The 18,433-nt window shown below is 45.3% G+C and overlaps 1 protein-coding gene and 1 long non-coding RNA gene across 7 annotated transcripts in view; one reads left to right on the top strand and one right to left on the bottom strand.

The window, feature by feature from the left end:
- Positions 1 to 18,433, top strand: part of LOC144762888 (uncharacterized) — a 438,864-nt gene that overhangs the window by 32,225 nt on the left and 388,206 nt on the right. The gene's annotated exons all lie outside the window — the stretch shown is intronic.
- The window catches only part of LOC144762887 (uncharacterized), a 258,891-nt gene continuing 248,022 nt past the window's right edge, over positions 7,565 to 18,433 (bottom strand). For all 6 annotated transcript variants that reach the window (XM_078648184.1, XM_078648182.1, XM_078648185.1 and 3 more), the window contains one exon: positions 7,565 to 7,830. In XM_078648184.1, coding sequence (XP_078504310.1) covers positions 7,598 to 7,830 — 233 coding nt within the window. In that variant the 3' untranslated portion in view covers positions 7,565 to 7,597. The remainder of the gene's footprint in view (positions 7,831 to 18,433) is intronic.

Genomic DNA, 18,433 nt, shown 5'->3' with positions numbered 1-18,433 from the left:
TAGCACCCATGCCATGGAAAGGCAGACATCACTGTCCGGTACTGGTAGGCCTAACTAATGCTTGGGAGGTGGCTGGTTGCAATGATGGAAGATGAACTGAACTGAAATATACTGAATTAAACTGCCACTGGAATGATGTAGAAGGAGGATGCATTATCTGGGTTGCTTCCAGCTAGTGAAATCACTACTATTTCCATACTATGTCCATAGGCAGGAACACATGATGGGGAAATGGGATAAGTAAGGTTGATTGGGATGACCACTGGCAGGGGAAGGTATAAATCGCAGTTCCACTAATCATTTATTCCTATGCTAGACTGCACTTTCTTTTGTATTGTTTGTTTGGGCGGTGTCCGCTTATATCTATGCTTAAAATAAACAAATAATATAAAAAATACTACACAAAAAGGAATAGCTCCCATGTCATAGGGTAGGTCTCTTCCAGTTATTATCTAGATCTCGTACAGTACCTCATCCCATTATTTCCTCAATCTTGGAATTACCATAAAATGAGCCTTACAGCGTTTACCCTATTAGCTTTTTTGATTTTATGCAACATTGCTGGAGTGTGGTGCCATCTATAAAGTGTCTTTGTCATAGAATCCCTCCTCTGGTTCTCACCAGCCAACTTGCTAGAGCACACAATTATGTTTGCCCACTGTTGCTCCCCCATAATGATTTCCATCTCCTTCTCCCCATAAACTAGGAAAGGCTATTTGAGCATCCCAATAGCTCAAGTACTCAATTTATATATGTGAAAAGTTGCGTCATTATTTGAGAGAGGACGAAGCGCAGTGCCAATAATAAACACAATCTTTGTCAGGATGTACCACAACCATCACTAAATTAACCTGTGCTTAACCCTCTGGTACTTTGGCACAAAAGCAGTTAGGTTTAACTTAGAGGCAAAGTGTGAAGTATGTATGCAGCAGACAAACAGTAATAAAGTGATTACACAACATATGAAAAAAATCCCAAACCAATTTAGAAAGTAAATTTTAATGAAGAAAATTACATAAAAGCAAACCAAATTCAATAGTTAGAACCAGATATTTAGATTTTTAAAGTTTTAATGAAAATAGCAACAAGAAGCAGAAAGTGGAACTCACGGTTACGTGGTTGTGCTACACAGGTGCTAAGTCACGCGGTCCGGCTGACCGCGTTGGAGTGCAGGCCAGGTACATGGACAAGCTTAGTCCTCTGAAGAGTTCCCTTCTCAGGTCCAGAGTGAAAAGTTCCATTCATGTTGGAGGAGACTGCTAGGAGAGGCTTCCGGCATTAAAAAAGGTGGATCGGTGTGGTCAGTCGTTGCTGTAGCTTAAAGATCTCGTTGTTACTGGAGCCTTGTGGTGGATATGCAGACGGTTGCTGTTGGCACGAAATGCAGGTCTCGCATTGCTAATCATCACAGACGCTCACTGTCAGCACGAACAGCATGTCTTGCTAGAACATGTTCTAGGAGCTTTTAGGGCGTGCCCTAGGGGTGTCTTATAATAATTAAAAAATAAGTTTTACTCCTGGAAAAGATTTATATTTTATCACGTTGAAATATCAGTTTAAAACTGCACTACAGGCTGCAGTGGCTGGCGTGATATATGTTAATGCTACTTTGGTGCAGTGGTGCAATAGATGCTGCAGGCACACTAGTAGCATTTTACTTACAGGCCCTGGGGACACAGAGTACCATTGACTAGGGACTTACAAGTAAATTAAATGTGCCAATTAGGTGTATCGCGATTTTATTATGTTTGAGGAAGAGAGCACTTTAGCACTGATTAGCACTGCTAATGTGCACAGTGTCCTAAAGTTAACAAAAACGAATTCAATAAAACAGGAGAGGTGAAGGCAAAAGGTTTGGGGGACTACCAGTTAAGGGTGTCAGGTTTAACAATATGTTTCGATACACCATATAGAATCCCACCCTATTCCTTAAGCAGTTTCTCATTCTCGGTCATCTGACTGGTTGACCCTTTTGGCTTCTTTGTATTTTTTTTTTTTTTTTAGGATGTTTTCTATAGCGCTACAAGACCCGAAGGTAACAGAGAGCTTTACAGTAAGAGAATGATAAATACTCCGCAGGAACATGACATATGAAAAGTAATAACAGTCAACGAGTGTCAATAGTGAAGGAGAAAATTTGGACAGCAGAACTTCTTTGGTAACAGGAATCAGCGTAGTCACATAGTTCAGGGGATGCTATCTGATCCGTGTTATTCACAACCTAGGGAACGGATAAGGAACAAGGATTTAAGTTGACTCTTGAATTCCACGTAGGATGGTATGGTTCTGATGTGCGGGGGGATAGAGTTCCAGATTTTGGGGGCGTTTCCTGTGAAAGAGCAGTCCGCTGTTCTTTTCTTTCTGGTTTTAGGAAGGATGAGCAGTAGGGAGTTAGAGCTTCTCAGATTTCTGGTTTGGCCTGCTTTTTTGAGTTTATTTGCCAAGTATTCAGGTTTGCCGGTGTGGAGGGCTCTGTGGGTTAGGCAGACCGTTCTGAAGATACTACGCATTTCTGCTGGGAGCCACTTGAGTTCTTTGAGTGCCGGGGAGATGTGATCAGATTTTTTGACGCCAGTGATCATTCTGGCTGCCGCATGTAGTGTTGTTTTGATCGGTGCTAAGTGCGATTTAGGGATGCCTTTAGGATAGCGTTCCCATAGTCCAGTCTTGACAGTACTAGTGATTGCGTGGCCAATTTGAGGTCCTTGTTGGGAATGTAGGGTTTGATTTTGTTCAAGAGTCTGAGGTTAAAGAATGCACTTTTTGCCGCGTTCTTAATGTGATTTGTCAAGGATAGTTTGGGGTCTAGGGTGATGCCCAGAGATTTTACGGAGTCAGCTAGAGTGAGATTCCCTTTAAGCGCATCGATTGTCTTTAGCCACTCGATGATTTGAGGGTTGTCTTCTTTGTTTGAGATGAGGAGTGTGTCAGTCTTGTCTGGGTTTAGTTTCAAGTGATTATTTGTTAGCCATTCTTGGACATCATTCAGGACGTCATTTAGTCTGTGGATTTCATTAAGAGAGGAAGTTTCCAGATAGATCTGTGTGTCATCCGCGTAGAGGTGAAAGCGGATGTTGGTTTTCCTGAGTAACTTGGCGAGCGGTTCCATATAGATGTTAAAGAGCTGAGGAGAGAGCACTGATCCTTGGGGGACGCCCTTGCTGACTTGCTGGATTTCGGAGGTGAAGTTCTTAATTTTTATTATTTGCGTGCGGTTGTGTATAAAGGAGGAGAACCACTTGAGAACTACCTCGCCGAGGCCAGCTCTTTCTTGAAGAGCCTTGATGAGGAGCTTGTGGTCCACCGTGTCGAAAGCTGCGGAAAGATCGAGAAGAATGAGGAGGCAGCATTTGTCTGCGTCAAGAGATATATGGATATCATCTATGATGTTCAGCAGCGCAGTTTCTGTGCTGCGGCCTTGTCTAAAGCCAGACTGAAGGGGGTCCAGGAGATTAATCTTGTCAAGGTGTTGAGTCAGTTGCAGAAGTAAGCAGCGTTCAAGTGTTTTAGAGAGCAAAGGGAGGTTAGATATCGGTCTGAAATTGTTCAAGTCTGTTGAGTCAAGACCAGGTTTTTTCAGCAGAGGGGTGACTTGCCCCATTTTTAGACAATCATCGACCACTCCATTTTTTAAGGAGCTGTTTATGATTTTGCCCCATTTAGGTGCTAACGTGAGCTTCATTTTCTTGATTAGTAAGGGAGGAATGGGGTCTGAGATATGAGCTGATGGTTTGGAGGTCGAGATCAACATCATTATCTCTGTTTCCAGGACGGGGCGAAAGCTAAGCCAGGGGGAGGGAGATGAGCCGGGAGGGAGGGCCTGCGGTACAGCTGAGCTGCTCTTCTTGAGGTGTGAGTTGTTGATGTCTAATGATAGTTCGATTCTTGAGATCTTATCATTGAAGAAGTTGGCAAAGTTATCGCATAGTTCTTTGGACGCCTGTAGAGATGAGGACAGAGGCTTGGAGGTTTGTTGTCTGATGATGTTGTAGAGCTCCTTCAGTCTGTTTTTGGCTTTGTCCAGTGCCTCTCGGAAGAAGCTGGATTTCTTGTTTTTGATGTGGTTGTTGTACTTCCTGCGGGCTGATTTTAGTTGGATGCGAAGAATGGAGGTTGGGTTGTTTCTCCACTTTCTTTCTTTGGCTCTAAGGTTTCTCCTTTCTGCGTTGAGGTCAGCGTTGAACCATGTTCTGGATGGGGTGGCTCGGCGTCTTTTGAGCTTTAGTGGCGCTAGTTTGTCAAGAATGGACACTAGCTCAGAATTATAGTGGTCAGTGAGATCATTGGTGGAGAGGTGCGCTTTGTTGTCCGGAAGAAGTGAGCTTAAGTGACCTTCCAGGATATCTAGGGGTACTTGGGAGAGGTTTCTCGACCATTGGGGGTGGGGGGGGGGTCCTGAAGGGGTTTGAGAGAGATGATGGGGTGATTGATATGAAATAAGATCATATGGTGGTCTGACCAGTCGACGGGAAGTATGTGGTTGACCGTGATTGAATTCTTTTGTGCAATGATGGCATCCAGTGTGGCTCCTTTGTAGTGAGTTTCCTCAGTACAGTGTTGTATAAGGTTGTTATCATCGAGGAGGCTGGATAACAATTGGATTAGAGGATTGTGAGTCTCGTTCCATCGGAGATTCAAATCGCCAAGAATTAAGTTTTTGGAATCGCCGAGTGCGTCTTGTGCTATCAGGTCGGATAGTTGTTCTCCAAACTCGTTGTTTCTACCAGGGGGGTGATAGAGCAGGTGGCACAGTAAAGAGTCGTTGTCTTTGGTCTTGATGATGGCAGATAGACATTCAAATGAATCGTAATCAAAAGAGGTGGTTTCCGAGATGCTCCAGCTGTCCTTGTGGATGATAGCGACCCCACCTCCTCGTTGATCTATCCTGTCTTTGGAAATGAGGGAGAAGCCAGGTGGTACCAGCATGTCTAGGCAGGGAGGAGATGTCTTATTTAGTCAGGTCTCCGTGAGGAACGGAACGTCAATGTCATGAATGAAGATAGCTTTAGCTAAGTCCATTGCATGTAGTGAGGCTGATCTGCAGTTGATTAGTAGGCAGTTGGTGAATTTCTCCTGGTTGCTGGCAGTTCTGTCTTTAGTCTCCTTGGGTATAGCGGTGAGGACTGGGAGTCTCTGTGGTTTGATGTTGGGCAGGTCTTTTCGGTGACCTGTGATTACTTGGATTTTGGATTTAGGTGACTCTGTGAGGGGAGAGTCATATGTAGCGGCTAGTAAGGTTGCTTCACTGTCTGACATAGGTGCTTCTTTTTTAAACGGCCTTAAGGTCGGGTGTTTTGAGATCGATAGACTTGAGATCATGGGCCTAGGGCAGGGGGCTCTGGTTATTTCGGGCTTCTGTGGACCGGAACCCAGGATCCAATGGGGGGATCGAGAGGCTGGGAACTAAGGAATTCTGTGGGCCCCTGGGTGTTGTTGGCGTTGGCGGAGTAGGAGGTCCGGGGAAGGGATTTCGGGGGTCTACAGGCTATTCCGAGGTTAGAGAGGATTTCCATTAGGCCTTGGGTGATAGTGTCAATCTGGTTTTTAAGGGCCACGAGCCGCTGTGCTATGGAATCATGGGAGGGGTTGTGGGCATCAGGGGTAGCGCCAGGTGTGTTATGGTTCAAGAGGAGGGGTTGGGGGATTGGGATCGGGGTAGAAGACGGGGGAGGGATAGGGGGAGGGACGGGGGAGGTTTAGGGGGTCTGAAAGCTGGGGTGAGGCTTGTGGGGAGGGGGCTGCCAGTTGGCGAGGAATTGTTTTCTGTAGGGGGCGGTGGGAAGCGGTAGATGGGGGAGGAGTGGTGGTGATTTGAAGGAGGACTTGGAGGAGCGGTTAGAGTTTCTTGTTGTGGCTGGTTGGCCGTGCGAGGGCATTGTGATGCGGCGGGGAGATGGGGAGCGTATCGGGAAGTAGTGGTGCACCCATTGTTTAAAATGCAAGTAGATAAACCACTCCGTTTTTTCTAGGCCATAAGCCATCTTATGGTTAAGTACACAGTTGCAGAAGAAGTTGCTTAGTTTTAGTACTCTCTGGGCCTTCCATCTCACACGTCTTTCTTATCTAGCCCAGGTCTGTATATGGCAAGGCCAAGATTCTCCCCCATTGTTCCCAAACTCTAAGCATTGTCACTGTAATAGGGGTAATGGGAACATTTTCTGCTCTCTGCTGCTCAGGATTTGTTGCATGTGCCACCTGGTAATGGCAGGACATATTTGAGGTCATGGCTTCATCTCAGTATCTACCTTGCTTGATGGAATGAGTTTTGGCCCTTCTTCACCCGCCCAGATAAACCTATTACCAATTGTCTGAATTTTATCTATGCAGGATCTGTCTGGCCACAATGGCACTGCTTGAAACAAGTACAAGACCTTTCACACAATGGTATAAATCTGCCAGATATGAAAGTCCAATATAATGTCCTGCACCTGTCTAGCATGATTAGCTTTAATCATGCCAGACATTGTGGGGTGAGTTGCATCCCTCGATACCCAATTGACTTGTCACACCACTGGAAGGGAGTTTACTTCTAAAACGCTTTATCATACTATACACAAATGTTTAAGTTCAATGCTTCAGACTTAAAAATGTGTATCTTAAATCCTGAAATTGCTCCATATATCACCAGTTCACCCAATTTAGCAACAAGAGAGTCTTTCCACCTTGACAAAAATAACAGGATGTCATCTTCGAGAAGCATGACTTTAAACTCACCCTTCTCCTAGTTTAATATCAATTTAATGCTTCTATCATACCGAGCTACTGGTTACACTGTCAGCACGAAAAGTAGAAGAGAAAGAGGACATCTTTGTAGCATACCTCTAGTTACATGAAGCTCACATCTAGCCATTCAAGTGTATTTGACCTGAGTGAATTTTGTAGTAAGGCATTGCCCAGGCCAAGTACCGGAGATCCACAATAACCCTGATTAAGAATCCTCCAAGAATGCATGATACCTTTCAAAGGCTTTCTCAGCATCCAATGTGAGTTTGACAAATACTCTACTAATGTTCCTTGCTATGTCGATAAGGTGGACCACTTTCCTAATGTTGTTTTCTATTTGCCTTTGCCTCACAAAGCCAGCCTGGGTTGTGTTGACGAAGTGAGGCACTTGGCTGATTAGACCCTCACAAGGTAGAGTCTTTCTCAGATTTAGGAAGCACTACAATCACTATCTTTGTCATTGAGTGAACGACTGACTCCATATTCTCTGTCATTAAATACGTCTGCTAATAAGTCTCTTTTAAAACCTGTGAACCCAGCCTTTTCCCTGTTTTAAGGCTCCTGATTGTTAGGTTTCCGATCTTTGCTACAAATCCTACTTTACGTCTTAACATTAATTTATTAGCCAGCAGCGTCGACACTTTATTTTGCCCTTCGCAGTATTTTTGCTGAAGTTTCACTTATGATGATTCGGCCTCTGCATCTCAGTATACTTACATAGACCTCTAAATTGAAGTATCCTTCCCAACTTTGTACATGCCGGTGTTTCCATGTGTTAGCAAATAAAAGCCAGATGCTTGGTGATAAATAAATGAAAATTAAAATACTAAATGGTAAAAACATATATTTGTTTTTAATTAACAAAGAGTAACATTTAAAAACATCTTTTGTAGACAATGTCTGAGCCAAACTCATAATATTCGTCTCTGCTTATCCAGGCTGTATCAAAAGAAGGTAACTGTGCCAAATAGGACCCCCCAGTCCATGCAGCAAATTCCTGATCAGGTAAAATTGCAACAGAGACAGAGTCCACCAGATCCAGAGGCATCATAGAACAAATTTCATTTTGCAGTCGTAAAGAAAATCCAGGCAGCTGGCTACTTCCACCTAAAGGAAAATAATTATATAAAATTGAAATCATTAATGTCAAGCTTCACTTTCTGCTCTAATGCATGTTACAGAAGTATTTTCATATTACAAATCATTCAAAAATATATTTGCAAATCGAAAATCTTTGCTCGTCTAGTTTCACTCACACGGGATGCACACAGACAATTGGTAAATTGCCAGATGCTTAGGAGTAAGCCAAAGAATTGTACACATTTCAAGCAAACCTCAGGGGCATGCATGTGTTGCTTGTGACCATCGACATTTACATTTGTTCCCCACTGAACATGTGCAGTTAGCATAATGTGCCAAATATTAATGCACAGGATTATGGCACTCGTAATATTTTACCCAATACTTGAAATAAATGTAAAAAATAAAAATGTCTTGGTATGCACAATGTTTCTCTTCAGGAGGTATACAAATGCACTATGCAGCTTTCAGACTCAAGAGTGGCAATGAGATCTACGCCTTCAGGGTGAGGCCCCAAGTGGTGAGTGACAGCAGCCGAGGCAGTGCTCCGAAGGAAGTATGGGTGTAATCCCAAGATACTACTGGCCAGCTGGTCCACTACAGCTAAAAGTGTGTTTGTTTGGAGGGGGGATTCGGTGAGAAAAAGAGGTCTTGTGAGACTGAATTGTATGCATGTGTATGTGGGTGAGAGTGTGTGTGTGTATGCGTATGTGAGTGTGGCAATGTATGTGTTGGGGCAGTACCATCATCTGGTGGTTACCAGTGACATCCGGTGTTCTCCCCTGGCTCAAGCTGGTTACACATTCCTTAAAGTGGGAATAAAGGAGGCATCCTCAACGTCTGGTTGCGAGGCTAGGATACAATGGTGATCCTTGACATTTGGTGGCCATCTCTCACATAATTTGTGTTAGAAATGGGATTTCTGGTTGGCTGAGGCTTGCGCCAAAGCCAGGCAGAAACCACCACTCTAGTCAGGGCAAGGGAGTTACACGCCAAGATAACCCCTGCTCACCCCCTTGGCAGCTTGGCACGAGCTGTAAGGCGTATCCCGGAGGCAATGTGTAAAGCGTTTGCGCAACATCAACACACAGCAGCAACACACTAGGCACACCACAAAAAGGAACTCCACACAAGGTTATATATAAAAATAGCCTTTGTATTACCATAAACACATTAGAACATAATCACACAATTACACTGTGCCAACTGGCACTGGGCAGTATTCACAGGGGATTATTTACACCAGACAGGGCCACGTGGGCCACTGTCAGAATCAGCACTTAGTAGAAATAGCACTTAGTAGAAATAGCACTTCTAGAACATAGAATAATTTTAGCACAAAATAACACGTGTAGGACACAACCAGTAACCACTGGTAAAAGATAGGTACACACTACGCAATACTAATCACCATAGGCATAGGTCACGTAGGGAAACATAAACTGACTAGCATAAACTATAGTAGGCAAAACAACCTCCTAAGCATGAAAACACAGTTAGAGGTACCACAGGCATAAAGGCATTGCACATTACGCATAAATCACATTAGGCATTAGGTGATTATAAACATAACCACAAATCACCAATCACCTTGCACAAGAATCACAGTAGGTACTAGCCCCAGGTCAACTGGCCTTCTACAGGCGCTCAAATGCCCGATGTCCAGAATGTCCGGGCTGGCTGCGCATGCAGCAAAAGTCAAGTGCGCCAAGGATCAAGCCTAAACGTGGCAGCTGCCCACTAATTGCTGGGCAGCTGTGATATCACAAAGAGGAGCACTGGCACTCCGCGTGCCCTGTTGCGTCAACCTGCGCAAAACGTTGCAGCTGCCATCTGCCAGGTGGGGCAGCTGTGAGAAATGGGGCATGGACACCTCGATGCCCTCACGGTGGAGCCCACAGGCTCTGTAACAAATATGCCCCCCTAGAACAAATTAGCGTAGGCACCACTGTGGCCCTGACCCCTCCTAAACGAAAAATATGCCCAGCGTTGCAGTGGCCCGCTTCGGCGGCGCCATTGAGGAAATCTTGGCCCCCTCACAGGGGTTGAACTGGTCCCCAACGTTCCAAAAGTGAAGCCCTCACTCACCGGGCTTCGGGGATGCTTCCTTGGTCTTCCTGCTCGTCATCGGGGTTCTCCTTGGCATGCAGGCGGAGCTCTCATCTAACCGCGGTAAGTCCTCCGAGGCTCCAGGAACTTGGGCTGCACGCGGGTCTCTCCTCAGCCACCGGAGCCCCGCCCGCCCCTCTAGTCACTCGTCGCTCCTCCCTGGGCACCACGGGGCTCTCCCTCGCTCTCGGGGGCTCCGGATGCAAGCGCCACCTTTCTCTGTGTCCAGGAGCACGGGGTGGGCTCCAGTCCGCTTCCGGTTTACTTCTCCTGTGGCAGCCAATGGTAGCGCGGCCCTGGGCGTCGAGGCTCCGGCTCAGGGATGCCTTCGCCAATGGCTTCAAAGCTCTTCACAGTCAAGCCCCTGGATTGTTAGGGGACGCCCAATGTTGTGGCCAATCCCAGCGCGGCTATCCCCTGACGTCAGCAACGGAGAGGGAGAGGCACTCACGAAGCTCCCGTGCCGCTGGCGGTGATTTCAATACGGGGTAGGCTCCCGTCATAATTGAATACAAAGTCCCTGGCGGGGTGGGCAACCGCTAGAGGTATAAACCTTGGCACAAGGTCCCTGGCGGGGTGGGCACCCGCTAGGGATATAAAATGAAGCACAATGCGGGGTAGGCACCCGCTCTGGAGGTATCGGCCTGGGTTGGGCACCTGCGCTGAAAATCAGCAAAAGCGGGGGAATCCCTACATCGGGATTCCCTCGAAAAGAGATCGTACTTCAGCGCTGCACACCGCCAACTCCTTTCCTGTTGCCCTGAGCAAAGCGTTCTTCCTAATAAAAGTAAAGCGCTCTCCACAATGAAAGTAAAGCGCTCTCAGCCGCTTCTCTACAAGGACCAAATACAGCGCTCACAGGCTCTTGAAGTCCCAACTGCAAAAAGTAAAGCGCTCCCAGGCGCTACAGTCCAAGAACAAGTCATTTAGAATGTAAGGGGGGGGAGGCTGGGCCCAGAGGCCAGCTCACAGGGCCCTCTAGCAGGGAGGCCGTCCCCAGTGGCCGTTCCTCCTGGCGCCCAGCAGCAGCAGCAGGCCCCCTCAAGTTAGGATCCAGAGAACATTTCACCTGGGGTCACAGCCACTTTTTATACACATTTTCTTTTGTCTAAGGCTGTAGGGCAGGGGGAGAACCAGTTACAACTGGTTCTTGAGCACTTTGTTTTGCTAAGCCCCTCTCCCTATTCACAGGACAGGCTAGGGACATCAGACGCACCACAGGGGGCGGAGCCAGCATTGTGGAGGGAAGGCACAGCCCTATTCAGGCCCCAGGGTCAACTCCTCCATCCCATCTACATGCAGATCTCCTCATTCACCACTGGGCAGACCTATCCTGACTCCTGGAGCCAGGCACACCACCCAGCTCCATCCAATCACAAGCCAGACAGTCAATTCACATTCACTGCACAGACAGGCCAACTTCTAAAAGTGGCACTTCTACACTAGATACATTAAATCTGCGCACACCGTCGCACAGCATTTAATTTCACGAGTTTGCACACACCAAACTCGCCTCTGCACTCCTCTCACATCAGGAACTACCATGGACACACATATCCCCCATGCATTCCTATGGGAGGGCAGGCCAATCTCACATCATGCACTCAGTGTGCACACACTTTACACTGGGACACAGTGTTAAAGTGCGCAGAAGCCAAAAACAACTAACACCAGGTCACATTTAAGCAAAAAGTTTAGGGGTGAACCTGCCAAAAGGGCCAAGTCCAACAAGTTGGCTTTCCTGACATGGGGGAGCATCCCTAAACCTGGCAGCATTCACTTACATTTGGTGGTATTGATCTGTGATACCCGTGTGTCAGATACTCATTAACCACTAATCTGAGACCCTATATTAACAGGAAAAGAGAAAGGTCCCCCTATCTCTCTGGAATAGAGTGTCTCTATGAAATTTGTGTATGACTCTTAAGCAGGCTACTCTTTTCCGGGAGATAGGGGAAGAATTCTTTGAGTGACCACACCAAAATAAAGACAGCTGGGATTTTGACTCCCCAAAACGAGACAAAGGATCTTCTTTTATCTTTCAAACTGTAACACATAAACAAAATAAACACCCTATTAGTATAACATATTTTGCATATACTTATTCCCCACACCTCCCCTTATTTAAGCTGCATTCTACATTGAGGGTCCAGCACTCACTCACCATGAAATCTTCCAGTGTTTATTCTCCAAAAATATAGGAGTTGAAGTCACTCCCAGTAAGGCTTCCTTTAATATTGGTATTCTCTCAATGAAAGCCAGAAAGTTCAAGAACAATCAGCCTTGTATCTAATAAGGAAGTCTCGCCAAAAAATAACACGAGATGTTCACAAGAATGCAAAGGTTTTCATCAGTGCACTGACCTTGATTCGAGCGTTCTGACGTGGAGTCCTCAGGGAGGGGCAGAAGGGAGGCAAAGGGGGAGTGCGAACAGAGAATCCAGCAAAGTGCCAGTGGGAAGACTCGTAACCGCCAAAGCTATGCGGTGCAAACAAGAAAGGAAAACAGGATAAAGGGCGGTACGATGTCTACACAGGTACAGCCTAACAAAGTTTGTCAGCGAGGCTGGTCGAGCCGGAAGCGGCTCTGGGCCAATGCTCAACCGGAACAAAAATACGAAGCGGTTGCCAAGAAACACGGAAAAGCCAAAACGGAGGAGTCATATTACGATTCGAAAACCACAGGGCGTGGTCACGATCCCAAAATGGAAAGGTAAACCAAGCATTGGCTTTTTGGTGCAGGGTGGTTTTTAAGCGTTCTGCAAGGGACTAGGGCAGAAAATAAAGAGGATTGTTTAACCCTCATAGAGAATGCACTTTAACACCCTCTGATTCTATTACAGATTACCGAACATGAAGCTTGAGGCCTGACAGTTCTCCCATCCAAGGGTCTATTTATCGAGCAGAGTTTTGAAGGATGGAGGACATGAAATGTGAGTACTAAGATGGGTGCATGTACTTGATCTGCAGGTTCCCAGGAACAGTCTTCTGGAGAGTATCCCACCCAGACGATAAGATACTGCAATTTGCCTTTATATCTTCATGTATCTAAAATGCGCCTAACTTCACACTCTATTTCACCTTCTATATTTATAGGAGGGGAGGAGGTTCTGGGCTTGATAAGGGATCATACACCTTCAGTAAGGAAGTGTGGGAAAAAGGATGAATATGCATTTCTTCAGGTCATTCTAAATTCAGGGTGACAGGATTAATCACTTTAATCACTTGGTAAGGTCCTATGTATCAGGGTTGTAATTTTCTTGGACCGGTTAACATTAGATTGTTTTGTGCCTAACCAGACTTGATCTCATGCCTCATACAATGGGGCTGGAGGTCAATGTTTGTCAGCCTGTCGTTTCATAGAATCCTTAGCATGTTACAGTTCTGGTTTTGCTTTGTCCCATAGGCTCAAAAGTGTGTCATGATGTATTTTGACAGCGGGTATTCCTGATAATCCTAATTGAAATCTGGGATGATACCCGTACGTGAAGTAAAAGGGTGACCCCTTAGTGGAGGAGTCCGTGGTGTTATTGTATGCAAGTTCTGCCACTGGGAGAGCCTGAACCCAGTCACTTGTAAAAGTACTTAAAAGACAACGCAAATACTGCTCTAAAGGTTGATTAGTCCTCTCTGTTTGTCCATCAGTTTGGGGATGGTAGGCTGTGGATAATCTATGATCAATGTGTAAAGCCTTGTATATTCTTTGCCAAAATCGAGACACAAACTGTGTCCTTCGATTAGACACTATAACAGAGGGCATTCCATGTAACCTTACTCTTTGTCCAAAGAATACATTTACTAATTCTTTTGCGGTGAGGAGCTTTTTTAGAGGCAAAAATTTGCCATTTTAGGTAGCATGTCCACAACCACAAAAATAGCTGTATAACCCTGTGTTACGTGAAGATCAGTTATAAAATCAATCCATACTGACAGAGTGCCAGGGTATCTGAGGAATAGACAAAGGATGTAACAATCCAGCAGGGGCACAATAAGATGCTTTTTCTGTATCACAGATAGAGCAGGCTTTAACGAAATCATGTGAATCTTGCGCCATCTTTTCCCACCAAAACCATATTTGACAAGTCTGTAAGGTTTTGTCTTCACCAGGATGTGCTGCCAAGGGACTACTATGACACCATTGCATGGCATGGTGTTGCAAATCCGAAGTAGGTACTCGTAACCTATTCTCATGGTAAAACAATCCTTTGTCTATACTATTCACAGGGTTATTTACCCTATCTTGAATTGGAATTTCTGAGCAAGCCAAAGTCACTTCATCAAAAAATTCAGTAGAGTCCTCAACTGTTTTTCCCCCTCCCCGATGATGTTTTGACTTGGTATGAAAGAGATAGCAGACTCTGAGACTATTTTATGTTCTTTGCCCAATCTGGACAATGCATCTGCTTTGCCATGTTCTGCACAAGGTTGATAGGTAATAAAATCATATTCACTAAAAAAACACAACCTGTCTCATTTGTCTTGGTGTAAGAGCTTTGGCTGATCTAAAAAACTGCAAGTTTCTGTGATCTTAATAGATGGTGATGGTGTGTGGTGACCCCAACAGTTAATGCCTCCATTCCAGAAAAGCAAGTTTTATAGGCAATATCTCTCGTTCTCCAATGATGTAATTCTGTTCCACAGGTAAGAGTGTTTTTGAAAAATAAGCAATGGGATGTAAACAACATGTCTTTTTGTCTCATTGCGATGACACTCCTCCCACTGCATATTGTGAGGCATCTTCCTCTACAAAATATGGCTGTGTATTGTCTGCATGTCTTATAACAGGAGCTGCAGTAAATCATTTTTTGAGTTCCAAAAATGCTTGTTCAGCTTCACTGGACCACAAACAGGCATTACCTTTGCGCAACAACTTGGTGATAGGAGATATGATGTCAGTGAAATGATCAATGAACCTCCTATAGAAATTAGCGAAGCCGATAAAGGATTGGACTTCTCTAACAGAACTAGGACTAGGCCATTTTACCAATGCAGCAGTCTTTTTTGGATCCATATGGATTCCCACAGGAGAAATAACAAATCGTAAGAAATCCACCTATGAAGCGCGGAACGTCCATTTGTCCAGTTTAGCAATGAGTTGGTTCTCTCTGAGCCGCTGGAGAATCATTTTGCCATGCACCTCATGTTCTGCATCAGACTGAGAGTAAATCAGGATATTGTCTATGTGAATGATAACACATGCATCCAAGTATTCCCAAAGGATCTCAATTACAAAGAACTGAAATGCTGCTGGAGCATTACAGAGTCCGAAGGGCATCACACAGTATTCATATAGACTAAACTTTGTACGGAACTCCGTCTTCCACTCATCTCCCTCCCTTACACTAATCAAGTGATAGGCACCTCTGAAGACCAGTTTGGTAAACACCTTTGCCCCTTCTCACCTGATCCAACAGAACCGAGATAAGTGGAAGAGGATATTTATTCTTAAGAGTTACCTTGGGTATAAAAAAACAGAGGAGATGAGACAGGAGAGGTGGAATGTCTAATGAACCCTTGATCCAACATATCTTGGATATATTACCAAAGATATTCTGTTTCAGGCTCTGTGAGGGCATATATGTGACTTACTGGTAACTCTGCTCCAGGTACCAGATCTACTCTGCAATCTTAACTCCGATACGGAGGCATACCTCATCAATCACCTCTCTATACTCTGCATACAAAGGTGAACCATCAAGGGAATTCATTGGACTACTCATGGCACAACATAAAGAAGTTTTCCAGTCCACTGCTTCTTGATAACAGCGCAACATACAGAATGGTGACCTCAAGGTGGCCGTGCGGGAAGCCCACTCAATAAGAAGGTTAAGCAATTGTAACCAGGGAACCCCAAATATAGCTGCAAAACTGGGTGTATCAATTAAATCAAAACTAAGAACTTCTGAATGACCATTATCGCATAACATTTGATAAAAGCAAGGATGTGCATCAAGAAAGCAGATTTAGTCCATTGTAATTCTTGTGGAAATTCTGTATTCAAAGTTGAGCAAAATCAAAGAACAACCAGCCAAAGTGTTTCATTCCCAAGATACATTCCTGGAACTTCGTCAGGGCTCTATAATGAGAAAGGCTAGTGCACGGTAAACATGCGCCATCTATCTGTTGTCGCCATAAGTTAGAAGGAAAGGTTGAGATACTTATCAAGGTGTCAGACTATGTGCTTGGAATTTTCCTTTTAACTCAGCCTTGCTGGCCCTTCTGGGGTCGCGGCACTTCCAGGCCAAACACTCAACAGACAGGGTCAGATCCAGGACGCCCACTTCTACAGCTACTGCTTTCATCTGGTCCCTTCCCCAAACAAGCGACACATGACATGATCAGTAAAATCATGTTCAAGACTTGTTGGTGGCCCCTGTGGCACGTCCTTATTGCGGCAGGCACCCTGACGAGACTGGGTGTTCACAGTGTTGTCACAGCTGGCTTATTTCTCTACGACCTGTGGATGACCAGCCTCGGGGCACTCCTGTCGGGTCTGGGAAGCAGCCAACCAGAACACCTTCTCTAACCTTCGGTGCATTGGCGAGCATTGACACCGACCTGTTCTCCCCTCGAAGCTTTGGCGGACAGATCCACTTCACCAACAGCTCTCTATGCCCAGTGCGCAGCAGCTAGCTACGGGCCGCCTTCGCTCAGCCTCCCTACAGGATGGCCCTCCTCAGGGTGCAGCTAGGGGAGCATCTGGAGCTGTGAGGAAACCCTCCGAGCCTAACTGGGTAGAACTTTCAGCAAAGCTGGACTCAATGCTGGCTGCTGTGGAATGGATAGGCTCAGCATAGGACCATACCCAAACCTCTCTTGAAGGCAGAGTAGGCAAGCTCACCTCCAACTTCAAGCTTCTGCACGCAGACCACCAAAAACTGTCTGAACTAATGCAGGGAGCAGAGGTCACATTAGCAGAACTACAACCTAAAATCCGCAATCGCTCTGCAACTCAGCAGGATCTGCTCTACTGGGTTTGCACCCTCGAGGAGAAACTAGACGACGCAGAGGGTCGCTCACGTCGGAACAACATGCGAGCGATAGGCCTACCAGAGGGAACGGAGGGAACGGGATGCAGTAGGATATGCAGAGACCTAGTTAAAAGAGCTGCTTCCCCAGGAGGCACTCTCCCCGCCATTTGTTGTTGAACAAACACACATGGTCCCTGCTCAGAAACCACCTCCTGGGGCTCGCCCACAGCCTTTCCTGATTCACCTGTTGTAGATCCCAGTTAAGAGGGGAGTGCGCCAGGGCTGAGTCCTGGCACCGACTCTGTTCCTCTTGTACATAAACGACTTGGTTGAACACCTACAAAAATCTTCCCATGATTTGCCAAAACTTGTAGGTAATTTTATCTGCTCTTTCATATTCGCAGATGATACTATTCTGCTGTCCCAACACCCAGTGGCCTACAGAATCTACTTCATAGCCTCAACAAATATTGTAAAGCAAAAGGTCTTGAGGTTAATCCAACCAAAAGAAAATACATGACCATGAGGCCACACAGAAGCTTTAAGAACAAAATATACCTGAAAGGCACAACTTTGGAACGTGTATCAAACTTTGTATACTTGGGAGTCACTCTAGATTCTAAACATTCCTGGGCCCCACAAATAGAGATACCAAAGGCCATTTTAATGCAAAACTCTATTCCCATTGTAAAAAAGCAAGCTGCAACGTCCTCAAAAGCCATTACTCCCACGCTGGAAGTATACATGGCAGAGCCCAAACTGCTGCTTTGTATAGTGCAGAGATATGGGGAGGCGGTACTCTCAAATCCCTAACCACTGGTGAAAATAACATTTTGAGAATGTTTGTGGCCCTTCCTCAATACACTCCACTGATTCCTCTGACCTATGACTTGGGTATCAAACGCTTGGAGCACCTAGCTATCTGGAGAACCTTGTCATTCTGGATAGAACTTGGACAACACCGGAACAAGCAAAGTACAGAGAATCACTCAGTGAACTGTTGGAACTTGACACCCAAGTCACTTTCCATTGGTCGATCCAAATTAGAACATGACTCTTTGATCTAGGTCTGAGCAGATACGGGACGAATCCGAGACTGCTGACTCCTGAATCAAAATGTGAGATTAAGCTTATATTCTGGAACTTTATCAGACACAAGGTAACTTCAAACAGTACATTGGATAGGCTCACCACGCAATTCCTCCAGTTTAAAACAACCCCCTGTTTTGAGCCATTTCTGGATGAACTAGACCCACAATTGACAAAGTGTTTATAGCTGAAATTCTGATATGAAATGTTGCAGATAAACACTTTCATCTCTAAATAAACAACATCACACTCTAAGGAGGGGATGATGAGGATATCTCACACGTTTTGTTCTTTTGCCCAGTATATAAAATCACCAGAAGGATGTGGATAAAACTGATAGGCAGGTGCCTTAGTGTCAGGAAACTGAATGAAATGCTGTCAATATTAAAAACAGCCAACCTCCGCCTCATAGTATTTGGACTCAGCCGATTCCTATTGGCTATTAATTTTATGAGGAAAAAG

This window comes from Lissotriton helveticus, chromosome 6 (genome assembly GCF_964261635.1).
Source record: "Lissotriton helveticus chromosome 6, aLisHel1.1, whole genome shotgun sequence".
Classification (NCBI taxonomy): domain Eukaryota; kingdom Metazoa; phylum Chordata; class Amphibia; order Caudata; family Salamandridae; genus Lissotriton; species Lissotriton helveticus.
This window is presented reverse-complemented; position numbering and strand designations above follow the sequence as displayed.